We start from the raw sequence: 19,751 nt of genomic DNA on the forward strand, positions 1-19,751 counted from the left end.
ACACATATTAAGCACATACTCTACTATTAAGCTATTCCTCCAGCCTGTTGTTTAATAAATAGCCATCCAAATGCTGTGAAGTGATACCTCACTGTAGCTTTTAATCTGCATTTCTCTAATAACTATGAAGTTGAGCATATTTTATGTGCTTGTTGGTCATCTTTATATATTCTTTGAAGAACTATATAACCAAATACTTTGCTATTTTTAATTAGTTTTTGTAGGGTCTTTCTCCTTCAACTGATGTTGTATTCCAGTGTTTTACTCTTTCCCAGAATATAAGTACATCTAAATTACTTTCCCTACTTCTATTTAACTCCAAATTTTCCTTTTGTGTTTAATAATATGAAACATTTGCTGTAAACTATAACAGTTTTTAGGGAGGTAAGTTTGTCTATTTATTTCATTTTTCTCACTTGTAACATCAACAAATATATGCCATAGATTCTATAACTCTGTAACTCTTTTCCCTATTTTTTATAGAATAAATGAGTCAAATTTTCTAAGTAACATATGGCCAAGTATTAGCATTACTATATCTTGTTAGAAATTGAATGTTTAGTCTCTATTCCAGAGCTACTAAGTCAGAAATGTGGGTGGGGTGGGAGTGCCACAAAATTTACACTTCATGAACCCTGTGGGGGACTCTAATGTATTTACAGTTTAAGAACCATTGTCCCAGAATGTCTCTTCATATGGTGGTAGGAAAAAATTGTCTTCTCTTTTTATCATCAGCTGATGGGTAGTAGGATAAGCTTCTAGCTCTTCTTATATATGTGAAATAATGCACATTGCATTCAGATTGGATCAGGTATCACTTCAGTTCCATAAATAGAATTAAAAATAATGAACTTGGAAATTTGAAGTCAGTTGATGTATTATTTAAAAAAAACATAAATAATAATTAAGACTTGCTATGTAGAAAATCTCCCATATGCATTAATGAATCCAGAATTTCCTGATTGTGCTATATTTAATTAATTTTTTAGCATATCAATTGAGGCAAACCACTTAACTACCCTGGTCCTTTTTGTATTCATCAGTAAGACAAAAGTGATCTCAATGAAAACTTCAAGCTCTAAAATCCTATGATTCAGACACTCAAATATTTAATAGTAGGGACATTAGAATGTTTAGCACTACATGAAACATAACTTAGGGTCAGACTACTGTAACATTTTCTCCTTGATGTTTTAGCAATTCAAAAACATATCCCTTATTTAAATAGTTCCTAAAAGATTGTGTGCTTTTATAAGGAGAATTTAATAGTACTATTTTATGACCATATTCTTTGAATGTGGCAATATTCAACCAAGCATACGAATGTTCTTATTTTTGATAAGCATCAGTATTTAAAACTACTTCCCAAGAGAATATATATATAAATGATCTTTGTTTCCTTATTTCAAAACAACTGACTTGAAAACGAAGCTCTGTTGACACTTTTTCCCTAAGAAACTGTGTACTATGAAGATTCAGCTCTTTTTCTTTATTCTGCTCTTTTGGTTCACAATTTTACCAGGTAATATACAAACATTTGTGGGGGTATTTGTGGTAATGAGTGTGAGGAGATGACAGTTGTTTCTTGTTCAAAATAAGATGATAACATAAGTGTTAAAAGATTACTACACCAAATTGAATATGATGTTCTTTAGTGACCTCTGAAACAGAAAAAAGACAATAGTGGGAAAAGTAGTGAAACTGACATACAAATCAAATGCAATTTAGTTGACATTTTATCAATTATATCAATATTAATTTCTTAGTGTGAACAAACATTATGTGGTAACATGAGATTTCACACATGGGGAAACTGCCCTTGTAGCATGTTTTCCAATTCTTCTGTAAATCCAAAATAATTTCGAAATTAAAAATAAGATAATTACATTAATCCCTTCAATATCATCCAGCAACATTTTTTTAGAATTTATTCTTCATAAATGCCATAACTCTCTGGGAAGAATATTACTGAGTACAATAACTGGTTGGGGTAAGTGGCTCAGTGTATTTATCTTTTCCTTCTTTTTACCTATGTCCATATATACTTCCTGTCAGCAGTGATCCTTTCTTCGTATTCTTAGTACCTCATGCAGATTGTACCCCTATTGGTCTTAAGTATGTCTCTTCTCTACCTTGTGCTATTTTGTTGATGAGAATTTTTGCACTGATTTTATGTAACAAGCTACTCATTTCCTGAAATGATGTGTAAGCATTAATTTCACAAATATAAAGTAATAACACTCATTTCCTCTTAAGGAATTTGAACTAAAAGGATGTGCTCAACTCTGGCAAATTGGTGTTTGTAGAAATGAAGTCAAGGTCACATTTTGTAATTTTTAGGTCATACTCCTTTTTCCTACCTGGAAAAAGTAATGATACCACAATAGACGTCTAGAAGAATAAAATTAACTTGCGTTCGCATTGTAAGCATAACAAAGTCCATCGTGACACTCTAATTCCACATAATCAATTGTCATTTACACCTTACAAGTGGATACAATTCTACATATAGAGGCCAATGAAGTACTACAGTAATATAGTTAGTTGAGAACTCTGTTCACTCGGTTCGCTTTCTATTCACTTAGAAATCACTTATAAGAGGATCTCTGGATGTTTGCACTTTTAAGCAGAGATAAGAATAAATTTGCTACAGATTCATATAATTTTCAGTATGTAACAGCTTTTTTCTTCTAGCTTCAATAACCACATATAATAACAAATCACTATCCTAAGCATTTTTATCGTACTTCTTTCCCCTTATAACTGCAATTGTCAGATACCTTCACCAATAACTAAAATTATAGGCCACTTGGGGCTATTGTAGCAGAGATTACATCAGTGCTAATACAATTTTATATTTGTTTTCTTCTATTTTCAAAGTGAAGACTTTGTCCTCTGCTTTAATCATACATGAAGAAAACCTTTAGAAAGCACCTATCACTTCTGAAAAAATAATCTTAAGGTAAAGCAATAATAAAGACAATAACCATGTCTTGATATGAATTTTCTCCTCAAATTAGAAGAAGTATGCTATAGAAACTTAAAAAATAAGCTATTTATAATGGTGTCTTTCACCTTATAACACACCAATATACAGCAGAAGAATTCAACTAATTACAACTAAATGTCATATGTATTATTTTTAGTGTTCCTCAGTTGTTGTTATATTTTGTTTTCAATTCTCCAGATGCTGAAAGTTCCTACTAAACATTCATTCTCTTGCCACTGAGACAGCTGCACATGAAATAGTATCGAGATTAAATCCTTAAACTTTCTATACAGGGAAATGTGTATTCACGTAATTTAACTTTATTCCTCATTTTCTAGAGGTGACAAATGAACACAAAATCTAGAAACTGGATATGGCTTTACTGTCCCATTCCTTTTACTTTATCTGTCAAGTTGAAAAGTGTGTTTATTATCAATACTCATTTTTCTTTAAAACTGATGTGTAATTTGACTTTAGAACAGTGTAGTTTTGTGCTAAGAGGAAGTCATAGCCTTTTTCCCTTATCCACTAAAAGTTAATGGTAACATTGGGAACAAAGCAGTAAACAAGTAAAAATAAAAATAAATTGTGGTTTAAAATTGGGAAAGGGTTCTGTCCAGTTCTACCTTATACATTAAAGTAGAAATTCATATAATACTTAAAGAGATTCCCTATCATGTTAAAATGTGATAATGTAAGGTGAATGATAGATATGAAATGCTATAGGAGAGAAACAGAGAGAGACTATTTTCCTAAAAGTCCTCAGCAAAGACTTTACAGAGGACAGATAGCCCTCTGAATCATGTTTATCTGTGGGCAAAAGCAAAATATATTTGTTTGGCTTATCACAGTATCATTAGAATGGCATCTCTCGGTGAGGAGTACCTTTGCATGCAAAGAGGTAAGGACAGTTTCCAGAGAACTTTCAGATTGTCACAACTATGGACATCTACTGAGTAACAATGCTAAATAAATACCTGAAAGACACAGGACAGACTCCCAGAGCAAAGTGATGTCCAACCCAAAAGTTCAGCATTTCTGAGGTTGAGAACACCCACCCTGCACCCCATCATAAAGCCCAACAAGAGTACATTTAATAGACACTAATTGCAGTCTTACTCTTCTAGACATAGATAAGAAAAATATCTTCCATGTTACTGTCTTTCCAGCATTGTCACAATGTCCTCATGATTCCAGCCTCACATTCTTCACTCATTTTTTTCGTGACTGATGAGAAAAAGAATCGGAAGCAGTAGTTAGCCAACTTTTCTCCAGAACACTATGATCTCAACTGCATCTTTGTAATGCAATGACAGGGGTAGATAAGTATTTGCCAAATTATTTACATAAGAAGGGATGGGGTGGATTGGGCCCCCTGCCCACAGTTTGCAGATTCCAAATCTAAAGAATAAACGGCATAAAAGAAGTTGGGAGAAATTCTATTTAAATCACTACTATTTTAGAAGTATTGTGGTAGAAGAAAGAAAAAATACTACTGGTAATTTTAGAAATCATGAAATGGCTAACAATAGCTGCCTCTTCTAGTCTATTTTTTTTCATATTTCTTGTGGGGTTTTTTTGTTGCTGTTCATTTATTCACATGTGCATACATCGTTTGGATCATTTCTCCATCCTGCCCCCTCCTCCACCCTTCCCCACCCCTCAGTTCCAGGCAGGTCCTGGTCTGCCCTTATCATTGATTTTGTTGAAGAAAAGACATATGCATAATAAGGAAGACAAAGCGTTTTTTCCAGTTGAGTACCCATGTGCTACGACCCATGTTGATTCAACTGTAACTGATCTTTACACTGATTCCTGATCCCCTGCTCATGATAACCTGTCATTTTAAGGTTTCTGTATTAGTTCTTCTGGAGTGGGGACATCAAACGCTTTCATGGTTTGGGTTTTCTACCTATTCCTATATCTCACATATGTGCTCTCCCCTAAAGTCCGCATATGAGAGAGAACATACGATTTTTGGTCTTCTGGGCCTGGTTGACCTCGCTCAGAATGACGTTCTCCAGTTCCATCCATTTACTCGCAAATGATAAGATTTCTTTTATCAAAGCTGTCACTAGACAAATATCTAAGTTAGACCATCTCTTTGGAGGAAGCATATACAAAATTTCCAAGAAGATGTGAGAATTCAGATGAATTGCCTAGCATTGCTTAACTGTCAACAATATAGAAAAGTAAAATTAAGATGTAGTTGAAATCACAGGAGGAAGAGATAACAAGGCAGAACATTCAGCTCACATGTTTATGAGAGGAGAAAAGGGGCAGCTCAAATGCCATTAGAGTATTGCAGGGGGAGAGTCAACAGAAGATAAAGGATGATTATTTTTGACTGCAGTCTTTAAAAGTATCCTCCAGTTATTGTACACTCCCTTGGCAACAGTGGGAACACCTAATTTACATCCAAGTCACTTTCTGATTTGTAGGGTTCCCTTATGCCAAGGGATAAACAATTCATGTAAATTTCCCCCCATAGGTAAAGATTTTCCCTCTATGATATTTTGCTTCTAGGATTTTCTCCTTTTAAAACATGGATGTCTCATAGATAGCTTGCTAATTGTAGTACTTCTTTCCTTCTTACAGCCAAAAAGCACTATCCTGAGTATGGTAGCTTGGATTTGAGGAGAGAGTGCAGAATGGGTAATGGTCGATGTAGAAATCAGTGCCATGAAAGTGAAATTAGGGTTGCTTTCTGCATAAGACCTGCAACTTATTGCTGCATGCAGAATTCAGGATGACAGAAGAAAAGAGACAAACTTCAAGAAGAGAGGACCAGTATTACTGTGTTCCCAGCACATCTTTCAAGACCTGTGTGTCCTTATAAAACATATGAATTAAATAAAATTTAATATTGAGCCATTCTTAAGTGGTTACATATAAACTGGTGCATTCAGAAATAAGCAGAGTTTGTTGTATTGGAAGTTTCTCAACAACTACACAAAAGGTCTAGTGTCTTATGACAGCTGAGTTAAGTAGTATTGTAAAAAACCCTATTTCAAAGAATAGATGTATAATTCTGAGATATTTCATTACTTTACTCTACAATTTACCCTCATGAAAAAAAAAACACTAATCTGTTGGACTCTGGAAACTGGACAATAAGAGTGCAGAATTCTTGAAAGACAGAGCTAAAGGGAAAAAATAACCAACATGGTAGAGTGTAGTGACTTACATCTATAATCCCAGCCACTTGGAAGGTAGAAACCAGGATGGACAAAGCTTCAAGGTTCACTTGACCAAAAAATTAGCAAGACCCCACCCCCCCCCCCAATCTCAATCAATAGGCTGGGAATGGTAGCATGCACCTATCATCCCAGTTACATGGGAAGCAGAAATACGAGGATTGCAGTCCAGGCAGGCAAAGACAAAAACAAGATAAATTTGAAAAATAACTAAAGCAAAAAAAGGCTGAGGGCAAGGTTCAAATGGTAGAGCACTTTCCTAGCAAGCACAAAAGCCTGTGTTCAAACCCCAGTACATCCAAAGACAGACAGAGAGAGAGAGAAACCAAAGTGTAAGAATGAAAGAGCAGGGAAAAATTTACAACCACCTCTAATTTCTACTCTTATTTATTATCTAGTAAAGAAAAATGTGTATCAAGAAATTGTAGGTGGGCATATAATAAATTCAGAAAGAAGAAGCTATCCATAATTAGAAGTTTTGATAAAGGAAGTCAAAAACTCTGGCAATACACAAAATTCTCAACATTTGTGCAGCTCATGTTTTAGTGGGTAAAGGCAAAAATAAACGATGATAAAAAGTAAGCAAATTATGTAGTATGTTAAAAGGTGATAAATGTTACAGAAAAGGAATCAAAACAGAGCAAAGATTCCTAAAAATACTGGTGGGATGCACTACGATGTAAATATAAATTTTCATGGGGATTGTTGAGAAAGTAACATTTTGAGCATAAATTTGGACGGCGTGGTCATGGGGGCACATTTGAAATTTGCAGGAATGTCTTGGAGGCATGAGGAGAATCCAGGGAGAAAAGGCCAGAGAGGATGTGTGCTGATGAATTACCCAAAGATTTTAGAAACCAGAAAGGATTTTGATATGAACTTGGAGAGGAATGTGAAGCATTTTGCCAAAAGAGATACATGATTTGAATGTTGTTTTCCAAAGACCTCTCTGAAGTACTTCACTGAATTAGAAGAATATTGAAATAGATATAGTACATTCTAGTGGCACAATCCAGGGTGATACAGTGAAAAAAAACTGAAGAATCCTTGTATTATCAATGTGTTAAAGACAGAGTTAGCTCAAATTCATGATAGATTCAGTTTGGCTGTAACACAGAGAGAAGGGACAAAATGAATCCATGGTTTCTTGTCTGAACATTTGTAAAGATTATGTTTGCTTTGAGTAAGGAAGTATATTAAGTGGAAAAATTGGGATTAAATTAGTTCAGTACTAGATGTTTTGAAGTTTGAGATATCTAATAGATTTTACAAGTGGTTATGTGGAAAATATAGCTAGAAAATCAGTGATCTGGTTGAGTTGACTATAGTAATCTTTGATTGGCAAGCGATGGGTACAGAATAAATAAGGGATTAGCTCTTTATCAGAACATGAAGATGTTTATTCATTAATGAGCAGGAGGGGTAGAATACATAGGTGTAGAGGCCAACGGACAGTTAATTTGATGTCAATGTCTGTAGTAATTCTTCATCTGGGTCATTGAAGAAGGAAGCAAGATCACGAGCTGAGAGTGAAAATTAGGAATGATGACACTTTGGAACCGTGAAAAGAAGAGAATTTGTAGAGGAGATTTTAAAAGTGGCAGAACTAAATAGCCTGTTGGTGTTCTTTAAGACTGTCCTATCTCTTGCATTTTTAATCCCTCCTTCGTTGTATCTTCCTGTGTATTGACCCATTTGACTTTGCCTTTTTTGTGAGTCAGACATATTTCAAAAGTTCACTTACTTAGTAAATACAAATATTCTTGTTTTTTTATCTTAAAAACAGTTCCCCTTATCCTATTATTTCATGCTACAATCTAATGTGCCTATTCTATTCTCCACGAAACTCCTCAAATAGTAGTCTAGATTCCACTATTTTATCAATACTAATACACTTTTCTCCCATCCATTCACTACATTTATTTTTTTATTCCTACCTACCACAAACCAAGAAAAACTTATTTGCTTACTAAATATGTATAAATTACAAGAAAGGACATTCTGAAAATGAAGAAAAATTGGTAAATTAAGATAGGTTGTTTAATCTGGTACAAATCAATAAATCATTCATGAGACCAACAATGAAACATGAGTCTGTGAATTACGGGGTTACAAAATATTTGTATATCTATTAATTCACATAATTTACTCATAGCCCACTGAAGTAGGAAGTTGTTATTAAATATATTTTATGTTTGAGGAAATGAATATAGGGATTATGATATTTGCTCTGTTGACAGAGAAAATAACTAAGGAAGAGCCTGTTGCAAAGTACAGAGCTTCTTGTTATACAATACGACTTAGGTTCTCATCTATATGAATATATTCACTCAGTCATCTTTCAGTTGATGCATTCATTGAATATGCTGTGTCAAGCATTTTGCTACATACTGGAATAAGTCCATTAAGTAAGGCATACAGAGGGAATGGGCCTGCTGGGGCTTTAAGATTATAGGTTTGTGGATTGGGAATGTAGCTCCATGGTATTGTGCTTGTGTACACATAGGTTCAATCCACAGAACCACACAGAAAAGAATTAGAGATTTGCTCTTATGCTGTAGCATGCACCACATTATCTATAACTGTATCTGTGGACCGGGCACAAAGGCTTACCAGCAATACTGTAACAGGTCATAAAAAGCAAGTAACAACACTCTACTTAGGATCAGGTTTTAGTGTGGATCCAAAAGGGAATAAGGAGAGAAGGAATGATGACAACCTGATTTTGAATCCTAATGGATTCATTTATAAAACATTTGAGTGCTCTAATTATACAAAATAATGGATTCCATTATGACATTTTGTACTTGTATATAATGTACTTTGATCACATTCCCTCTCCATTATTCTTTTTGTTCCCCTCCCCCTCTCTTTGATACCCTTCCTCTTCTCAATCTTCACTTTTTAATAGAAATCTAGACTTGGCTTATGAGATAAAATATGTGATGTTTGTCTTTCTGAGTCTGGCATATTTTACTTAATACAATGACTTCCAGTTCATTCTTTTTTATAGCTGAATAATACTTCATTATGTATGTATAATATATTTTTAATTCACTTATCCCATGATGGACAAGAAGGCGATTCCATAATTTGGCTATTGTGAATAGTCCTGTGACAAGCAAAGGTTTGCAGATATATCTAGGGTATGTTGACTTTAATTCTTTCAGGTATCACCAGTAGTAGCATAGGGGGATCAAACTATTTTTGATTTAGAGGGAATTTAAATATTGATTTCTATACTGGCTGCACTAATTAACACTCCCAGCCACAGTATTGGAGCCTGAGGGCTCTACAACCAATTTTGTGTGTTCTGTGTTCTTCATGATAGCCATTCTCAGTGTGTGAGATGGAGTCTTAATGTAGTTTTGATTGGCATTTCCCTAATGGCTAAAGATGTTGAATATATTTTCGTCTACTTATTGGCCATTTGTACTCCTTTTGAGAACTATCTGTTCAGTTCATTTACCCATTTATTGATTGGGTTCTTTTGGTATTTTCAAGTCTTTGAATATTTCTGATATCAACCCTTGTCAGATGAATATCTGCAAAAGATTTTATTTCATTTTGTAGGCTGTCAGTTCACTCTGGTAATTGTCTCTTTTGTTGTGCTGAGGCTTCTTGGTTTAATGCAATCCCACTTGTCTATTCTTGCTATTATTTCCTGAGCTATTGGAGTCCAATTCAGAAAGCTTTTGCCCCTCTCTGTCTCTTTTGTGTTGTTGTTAACTTATTTATACATAGGTATATTACATTGTTTGGGGTATCTCTCCCCGCTGCCCCCTGCCCTCCTCCATCTCCCTCCCAACCACCGCCGCTCCAATTTTGTTGAAAAGAGAAAACATAAAAGATAATAAGAAAGACATAGCATTTTTGCTAGCTTGAGATAAAGATAACTATACAGAGAGATTCCTAGCATTGCTTCCATGCACTTGTGTATTACAACCCACATTGGTTCATCTCTACCAGACCTCTTCACTACTTACCAGTCACCTTCCCATAGTGGCCTCTGTCAGTTTAAAATTACTTTATTATCTTCTCTACAGAGTGCACATCAAATACTTTCAAGTTTTAGGTTTCCTTCCCTTTCCCCATTCCTCTTGTATACATTCTCCCCTTAGTGTATGACCCACGTCCAATAAATTACTTCAATTGTTTTAGGTCTATAATCTGCATGTGAGGGAGAACATATGATTTTTGGCCTCTGAGCCTGGCTAACTTTGCTTAAGACGATGTTCTCCAGTATCTTGAAGGACTTTTCACTAGTACTTTTAGGTCTTACATTAAGGCATTTGATCCATTTTGAGTAATTTATTTCCTTTTTTCTTTTTGGTAGGGTACTGGGGTTTGAACTCAGGGCTTCAAATTTTTTTCTCTTTTCATGAAAATTCATTACTACTGGTCCGATTTCTCTGGTGATGTATAAAATGCACAGAAATATAAGTGGTTTTTTCACTCTTTTGGATGCTATGTGTCATCCTCTTCTCATTCACTTTTTTTTTATTTTTCTTTTTTATGTGATATCTATCATCTAGTTTTAATCAGCTCACATAAACACTAATATACTTCTGGATGACATTTTTATGGCACTGTAGGGTTTAAAATTTCCTTTCACACTTGTTATAAAATGAATTTCCATAACAATGCCAAGAGATGCTGTTGGTATTCTTAATTTACATATGGCAAAATTGTGATTCTATAATGATATATAATTTCTGCCTAAGAAGTAACAGAACCAACTGTGCATATGTGCCCTTTGCTTCTAGATCATATGGTTCTGTAGATTTCTGACACAATTTTTATTCCTTAAAATAATGATAAAGTTAAAAAATTTTACATCTTTGATATTGCTAACGATTACCATAAATTCATACTTGCTTTATCTAAACTTAATATATCTGAAAAATTAGCAACACTGGGATGGTTGACAAGATATAATGCCTCAGAAATGTTTATTAGTTAAAAGTTCCAGCAAAAGTTTAAAAAAAAGAAGTGTAATTGTGCATTATGTACTTTTCCACTTTAAATTAGGTCTGGAGGCATGGCTCAAGAGAAAGAGTGCCTGCCTCACAAGCAAAGCCCAGAGTTCAAACCTCTATGGTGCCACAAGTCTCCTCTCCTTAAAGTTTTAATTTACTTCTGATTCTGCCAACTTCATTCAGTTTAATTAAATTATTGCATTGGAAACCATTCTAGTTGCTGTTCAGTTCTTAGCCTAATGCTTAGAGGACATAGGAACTCAAGCAACTGCCTGTTACGTTAAGTTGAAACAACACACCATTTTACATTTCAGCTATGCTCTATGCAAATAAAATATTATAAGTAGGCATTATATAATTTAAATCTACTATTGATTTCCTTCATTCTCCAAATTTTAATGAAATTAATTTTTTTCTTTCCTACCACATATTAGTATTTAAAAGTATATCTCCGATATTGTGTTCATTATATTATCTCATGCAGATAAGCAGAATGATGAATCAAGATAAAGTAAGAACATCAAAATTAGGAAAATAATATGTGACTCGTCTCTTTTGTATTCTAAAGACATAATTGCATTATAATTAAATCCTTATGAAAAATAAAATCCTAAAGTAACAAACTGGCTATACATTTACTGTTGTTTAGTGTATGAGTACAAAGCATGATTTTGGAATCTCAGAACACCTTTCCTTTCATTATCTTAAATGATTCACTTTTAAAAAACCAGAAGATTAACATAGAGAAACTTTGTAAACTAGTTATGCAACATACAGCAAAGGTTTGTATGCTTCTGTGTATCAAAAGTGCATTAGTCATATGAATAATAAAAGAAAAAAAAAGTGCATTAGTTTCCTCAACAAATGATCCCCTCAAGAAGTATTTGCATTATAAATACCTTACAATTTTTGAACTACACTGAATAAGAGGTTATGAATCAGAAGAATTCATAGATATCACACAAAGACTTACATGTTGTTTGTTTTTTGTAAGTACTAGTGTGTGTTATGCTATCTGTTAATTGGTACTGCAGAGTATTGAAAAAGATTCATTGTTCTAGTAGAATGAAAGAAAATTTCCATGAAGAAATCTAGATTGTATCTAAAATGAAGAACAAACCATTGAGTAAATGATATTGTGATTGGGTTTGAAAATTTTGAAAATATGAAATGAAATGCCGTATTTTTAAAAACAATAAAAATGCTGAGTGTATTGGTTCTTACTTGGGAGGCAGATATCAGGATAATGATGGTTCAAAGCCAGCCTTGGAAATATAGTCAATGAGACTGGTATATACCTATAATCCAACTACGTGCAGAAAGCATAGTCAGTGAATTGCTATCCAGACTGGCCAAGCAAAAACATAAGACCTTATCTGAAATAAAAGCAAAAATGGTTGGATGTGTGGTTCAAAAGGTAGTGTACTTGCCTAGAAAACACAAGGCCCTGAGTTCAAACCCTAGTACCACCATCAACAACAACCAAAAAAAGAAAAACATTGGTTCAATGAGATCATTGGAGAGTAAGTCTAGTTTAAACAAAACAAGGATAGCAAAATAGGGTGTCAAGAGCCCCAGGAGACAGCTGAAGCTCACTGTTGATGCGAGCTGTAAGATAAATTCATACATATTTTGTGCAAGCAAAATGTCTATAGCTTGTCACTTTCTCAAATGATAATTGTACTACAAACTTATGGTTCTACCAAACACATCTTATATACTCATGCTATCATGAATAGAACAAATTTTTTACTATTCAGGAGAATGGATAATAGTGAGAGTGAATAATAGACTGATACCATTATGTCTTTCTTGATTGCAGCAAGGAGTAACCTTCCACCAAAGTATAGATTTGAAAGATGCGAGAAAGTGAGAGGAACATGTAAAACGTTTTGTGATGATGTTGAGTATGATTATGGATACTGTATTAAATGGCGAAATCAATGTTGCATTTAAACTCTGGAAACAGAAAGACTACTGAGCATCGATCCTGGACCAGAGACGCCTCTTACTGACTCAAGTGTAGGGAAAAAGAAAATGTTGCCAACCTTTTATGAAATAGGCACTTTTAAAATCTAAATATATCTATTTATCATAAAAATGACATCTATTCATGGAAAATTTTATATGTCAGATGGATGAGCATATTAATCAGGCAAGGGAAAGCTTGTTTATAATCTCATTATCAACACTTTGTAGCTCAGACTTTCACATTACTTATCTGAGGCTCTCCACACCCTCTCTAACAGAGTACGTGTGTTTAGATGACACAATCTGAACTGGGTTTATGTATGCACTCCTACATCATCCCCAGAGCAGACAACATAATCATCTCCAAACGTTTGCTCTGGCTCCTTCCTTCCCAATCCTTGTCCTTCTCCCATGTTGATGCAGTAGCATTTTGGTCATTACATATTAGTTTATTTACAACTTGAACTATTAAAATCTTGTTTCTTTTACTTGGCATGGTTTTAAGGTTTTTTCATGTTGTCACTAGTATCCATATTTCGTTCCTTTTGGGTGCTGAGTAGTGATCCTTTGTCTGAATACATCACAGCTTATATTTAATTCACTTCTGGAAGAACATCCAGATTGTCTCCAGATATTAGTTGTTACAAATGAAATTATTTTGAACATTCCTAAGAGGACATTTTGTAGACATGTGCCTGATTTCATTGCTTTTGGGTAAATGTCTAGAAATAAAATGATAAATGATAGCATATAATAAATGTATTTGTAACTTTTAAAATAAAATACCAAACTGTTCTCCAAAGTGTTATGATCTGATTTCATTCTCTCTATTTCTCTCTTTGCTTTTCATTTTCTTAAAGGGGAATGTAGAACAAAGTTTCTTCATTTTTAAAAGTTTTAAAAAATTTTTTAAAGTTATGTTTATTTTTAACTGGTATGCAAAACCATAAAAATTGTACATATTAATAATGGAGTAGCATGATTTCTTTCAGAGGTAATGGGGTTTGAACTCAGGGGTTTGCACCACTTGGCAGGCACTCTACTGCTTGAGCTACACGTCCAGCCCTTTTTTGCTCTGGTTAATTTGGAGATAGGGCCTTGCTTTTTGCCCAGGCCAGCCTGGACCCAATACTTTTTCTTATTTTACCCTTCCCATCATTGCTGGAATGACATACTTGCCACTGGTCCATCTTTTTCCATTGAGGTGGGATCTCATCAATCTTTTTTCCTGGGCTGGGCTGGAAATGTGTTCCTTCTGATCTCAGCCTCCCAAGCAGCTGGGATTGTAGGCATGAGCCACTGGAGCCCAGCTAAGATGATGTTTTGAAACACATGTATATTATGCAATTTTTCAGTAAGGTTGATATACTAACTTGGTTTATTTTCAAATGGTAAACCAACCTTAATTTCAGATGAACTCTGCTTGGTCATAATATAGTATTATTTTATTATTATAAAATAATAATATGTTATTTTATATTTGGTAAAATTCCTTAATACCATTAGGGAATTTTTTTCTAAGAAGCTTTAAATTAAAAAATGGTTCATTTAATGGACATTGGGTTTTGGGTGATGTTTCTTTATATTTAAGCCTTGCTATTTAATATTTTTCAATAACATGTCCACTTCACCAAAATACTTAAATTTTTCATAGGGATATTCATTTTAACCTATCTTTTAGTATTTCAGTTTGTAATGATAATGCTTCCTGATAATTCTTGAAAACACAAATTTGATTTTTTCACATTCATACCAGAGTATTTTGAATAAAGCTTTATTAAATTTAGTAATCTTTCCAATGACTGGTTGAATGACTTTTCCCTGATTTAAAAAATATTCCACTAACTAATAATTCATGATTTACATTATTCTTCTTAATGTAGTTTTAATTTTCTTTTCCTCTCCTACTTTATTAGGATGGAATATGGCATCACTAGTTTATCTTTAACTTGTCTTCTTCTAACCCAGGCATCTAACGCCATAATCTTTGCTTATAGTGTTGTTTAGTTGAATCACATATATTTAATATGTTGAATTTCATTTTTATTTTTTCCAAATACTTTGTAATTTCACTTTTAAGTCTACTGATTAATTAATTATTCAAAATGTGTATTTGTCTTTCAATTACTGGAGAATTTTAGCCATTTCTGGACATTTAGATAGTTCTCTGATTTCTACTTAATTTCAATGTTATCAGAGGATATATTGACAATGACTGGCCTTAACAGCACACTAAAAAGGTCATTCACCATGATTAGAACTTCTTCCAGGGATACAAGAGTATTTCAATCTACACAAATCAATAATCCTGATAAATTCATTAACAAAATGAAAACAAAATGATCATTTCAATAGATGAATAAAGAGCATTTGATAAAACTCTCAACAAATTAGGTTTAGAAGGAATGTACCTCAACACAATAAAGACCATAAATGATGGAAATCAAAGCTAACATCATACTGAATGGGAAAAAGTTAAAAGCCATTCCTCTAAGATCTGGAATAAGATAGGATGAACACACTTGCCACTTTTATTTAGCATAGTGCTAAAAATCCTGGCCATCCACCTAGCTGAAGTAAAGGGCATCCAAATTGGAGAGGAAAAAGTTAAATTGTCCCTCTTCTTTGCAGATGACATCACGTGTGTGTGTGTGTGTGTGTGTGTGTGTGTGTGTGTGTGTGTGCATTCCATCAGAAACTTTTAGACTAGTAAGGGCATTCCAAAACCTCACAGGATATGAAATACACACAAAATCAGCAGTTTTTCAATGTGTTAATAGCAAACTATCTTAGAAAGAACTCAAAAGCAATCTCACTTACAACAATTAAAATGAAAAATACCTAGGAATAAGTTTCAAGGAGTTAAAACATCTCTACATTGAAAACTATAAAACACTTACGGAAGAAACTAAAGACACAAAGAAATTGAAAATTATCCCATGTTTGAGAGTAGAAGAGTTAATATTGTTAAATTGTTCATACGCTTCAAACTGATGCATAGATTTTGAATGAACATTCTGAAAATATCAGTTATTTTTCACAGACAGAAAAAAATTCATATGAAAGCAAAAAACCCACAAATGCTAAAACAACCATGTGTGAAAATATCAAAGTTGAAGGCATCATGCTGCCTAAAAAGCCAAGCTCTGAAAGACAAAAATTGCATTATCACGTTTCTTCTCATATGTTTAATCTAGACCTAAAAAAAACAATAACATGATCATCAAAGGGGGATCCTTGAGGAATTAACGAACAAGAGGGTAAAATAAGACGAAGGTGGAAGGTGAATATAATCGAAGTACTCTCTATGTAAATATATATATATATTAAAATTGCATAATGAAACTCATTAAAGCTCTTGAAATAGGGGCAGGAAGAAAGAGCTAAGAAAGAGTAATAGAGGGGGTGAATTTGATCAAAGTACATTATATGCATGCACGAAAATGTCACAATGAAACCCTTTTGTACAATTAAGTGACAGTAATAGAAAACAAAATGTATACTAAAAAGCTACAAAAATCAAAAAGTATGGCATGGCATAAAATTGGACACATAGAGCAGAATAAGAAGCTCTGGAAATAAGTTCCTGAATTTTAGGAACATAATTTTAGGAACATTGGAGAAAAGATAATCAGGTGATGTTGGGAAAACTGGAAATTCACATTTTTATTTTAATTTTTTATTTAAATATATGTATTGTACAGGGGAGATTCATTATAGCAGTTCAAAATAGGCTTACATTATACATTGGCTGGCTCACTCCCACTATCTCTCCTTCTTGGCCCCCCTCCCTGCCTCACCTAAAGCAATTGCATGAGGTTTCATTATTCTATTTCATATATGAAGTCCACCAACCATATTACCTCACCTTAATCTCCTTTGTTCACCTTCCCCCCTTCTACAAGTCTCCCTCACATTCTATCTATTTTATAGATCTGTCTTTGATTTTTAATTTCTAAGTCGATGTTCAAAGGAGCTTGTTGATGTTAGTATACTTTGCTTTGGTTCATTCAACTCTTATTACTCTTCCTTACTCCTTTCCTCCCACCCCCCATTTTCAATAGCGTTCAGCAAATGTACTTACATCTTCTACTTTTCTACAATATTATTGATGCTCTATCACTCCCTTTTCCTTTACCTCCTTCCCTGAGTTTCAGAGTAGTTCCACAATTATAAACATATTCTACATATATGTTTATATATGATCACACTTGTTTTTGTGTATATGTTTACCTTTTGGATCTATCTTCCACATGACATTTTTCACAGAGATAGAAAAATGATTCTTAAAACTCACATGCAAATACAGATGACCTCAAATAGCCAAAGCAATTCTGAGCAAAAAGTTCAAAAGCTAGTGGCATCACAATTCCAAACTCAAACTACACTACAGAACTACAATAATAAAAACCGCATGGTATTGGCACAAAAGCAGACATGAAAATCAATGGATTAGAAACAGAATTCAGATAAATAAACCCACACAGTTAAAGCCAACTGATTTTTGACAAAGGAGCCCAAATCATATGATAGAGAAAAAATAGCCTTTGCAACAAATGTTGCTGGGAAAAATAGATATCCACATAAAGAAGACTGAAAATTCACATGTTTAAGAGTGAAACTAGTCCTTATCTTTCACCATATACAAAATACATATGTATTAAAAAATATATATGTAAAACTTAACCTATGAAACCATTAAAAGAAACAATAAGGAAAAAGCTTTAGGACATTGATTTTGTATATGATCTAAAAAGCAAAGACAAGTGTGCTAGTCTGCTTGCCATTGTCAAGACAAAATGCTTGAGACTGGATAATTAGTAAGATAAAGAGGTTAGTTTGGTCCACAGTTCTAGAGATCTGTGACCATAGCTTCAGGTTCTGTTTGGCTATAGTGAAAGCCTCAAGGTGGATAACACCACAATGGTAGGCACATGTGTGGCAGAGAGTGATCAGAAAGACAGAGTGGAGAGGGGCCAGACTTGATCTTTCATCATAAGACTGATTCATGTTATCTACTTGAGATCCCTCAAGAACAATGTCAGTCTCTTCTGAGAGCACACTTCTCATGACCCAAATACTCCTCTGTAAGTTCCATCTCTCCAAGGTGTTTGCTCCCTCCTATCACCTCACAGGGGAAAAGCTTCTACCATGTGAGATCTTGGAGTCACACTCAAGCCATAAACATAGCAGGAACAGTAATAAAAATAAATGAAAGGGATCATGTCACATTAGAAAGTTGCAGCAAAGTAGACGAGTGACACAGTAAAGACTAAACCTACAGAATAGGAGAAATCTTTGTACACTCTACATCTGATAAGGGTTACTCTCTGAAATTCATAAGATTTCAAATAGCTCAACAGCAAGAAAGCACATACCTCTACTTGAAGAAATGAGCTAAAGTTCTGAAGAGGTATTTCTCAAAAGAAGACACAGAAAAGAGATCATAGGTAGATGATGAGACTCAACATCAAAGTGACATAATATCACATTAGAAGTGTTTCTGTAAAAAAGACAAAAGAAAAGTTAATGGTCAGGAGGTAGAAATGAAGACTAGTGCAGCATCTATGAAAAATTGTGTGGAAGTTCTAGAACTACCGTAATCTGTAGTAATTCCATTACTGAGCATATATCCAAAAGAAATAAGATTAGTGTATCAAAGAGCTATCTGTACTGCCATATTTATTTCAGTGCAATTCATAAGATACAAGATATGCAACCAACCTGTTTATCAACAGATAAGTGGATTCCTTATAAGTCATACAAATACACAAAGGAATACTATTCCACCATTAAAAAAGAATAAAATCCTGTCACTTGTGACAATGTAGGAGAACTTGGAAAAGGTTAAAGGAAACAAATTTGTCTTTCTGATACAAAGTTTTCTAGCAGAGACCTGGAATTGTCTCTGCAGGCCATCTAGACATCTCTAAGAACCATGTTGTCAGTAATGTAAAATATATCTTGTAGTATTCCCATTCTTCAGTGTCTAACACAGGAAACCAGAATACTCTTGAGTTTCTGAAACTTTTGTTTGCATGTGTCAGTGTACATTCACATAACCACCAACTCTAATCAACTCAAGGAAGAAATGTGCCCATTACCAAGGACTTTTGAGTCTGACCAGAGGGGACAGAGATCCTCCAAAACCCACATTCCCTTACTCTCACCTGCTGCTCTGGAGTGAAGGTGGAAGTCAATTTGAGTGAAGTTAATTAGCTAGAAGCAGAAAAATCTATAATAAGCCTTTCCCCTGGGAAGGTGAATTATGCCACAGACCTTGAAAGAACTGGCATTGAATCAACCGTATAGGGTTGATGTCAGATTTAAGTATGAAGTTCCTAACAGAGGAGTCTCTTTGGGTGTGCATAGAGAACTTACCTTACATTGTCACAGTTCGTGGTGAAAGTAGCTAAAAGTCCAGAAGCCATTAGGATGTATGCTAAAACCAGCTTATGGAAATTTCCTCTTCCCATTAAAATGTATTTATTTTGAACCTTATTTTTCTGGTGATGCCCAATTATGTTGAGATTTTAATGCAAGTACATATAAAATGTGTCCTTTCCATAAACAATCGTGATAATTTTGATGCAGCATTTATCAACTAATTGCACT

At 34.0% G+C, this 19,751-nt stretch overlaps 2 protein-coding genes across 2 annotated transcripts; both read left to right on the top strand.

The window, feature by feature from the left end:
* The first annotated feature begins 1,467 nt into the window (after positions 1–1,467).
* On the top strand, positions 1,468–5,742 carry LOC109690979 (beta-defensin 110). The gene is made up of 2 exons (XM_074082810.1): positions 1,468–1,522; positions 5,588–5,742. The coding sequence occupies exons 1-2, from the start codon at positions 1,468–1,470 to the stop codon at positions 5,740–5,742; spliced, it is 210 nt and encodes a 69-aa protein (XP_073938911.1).
* On the top strand, positions 5,739–13,121 carry LOC109690980 (beta-defensin 110-like). The gene is made up of 2 exons (XM_020170653.1): positions 5,739–5,814; positions 12,988–13,121. Exons 1-2 carry the CDS (start codon positions 5,739–5,741, stop codon positions 13,119–13,121), a joined length of 210 nt encoding a protein of 69 aa, XP_020026242.1.
* Positions 13,122–19,751: the final 6,630 nt, after the last annotated feature.

This window comes from Castor canadensis, chromosome 8 (assembly GCF_047511655.1).
Source record: "Castor canadensis chromosome 8, mCasCan1.hap1v2, whole genome shotgun sequence".
Taxonomy (NCBI): Eukaryota; Metazoa; Chordata; class Mammalia; order Rodentia; family Castoridae; genus Castor; species Castor canadensis.

What these genes read in the sequence shown, in the direction of transcription:
- LOC109690979 (XM_074082810.1), top strand. Translation starts at nt 1,468, where the DNA reads ATGAAGATTCAGCTCTTTTTCTTTATTCTGCTCTTTTGGTTCACAATT. An exon ending in TTGGTTCACAATTTTACCAG is followed by an intron (nt 1,523 to 5,587) that starts GTAATATACAAA and finishes TCCTTCTTACAG; the next exon opens with CCAAAAAGCACTATCCTGAG.
- LOC109690980 (XM_020170653.1), top strand. Translation starts at nt 5,739, where the DNA reads ATGACAGAAGAAAAGAGACAAACTTCAAGAAGAGAGGACCAGTATTAC. An exon ending in CAGCACATCTTTCAAGACCT is followed by an intron (nt 5,815 to 12,987) that starts GTGTGTCCTTAT and finishes TCTTGATTGCAG; the next exon opens with CAAGGAGTAACCTTCCACCA.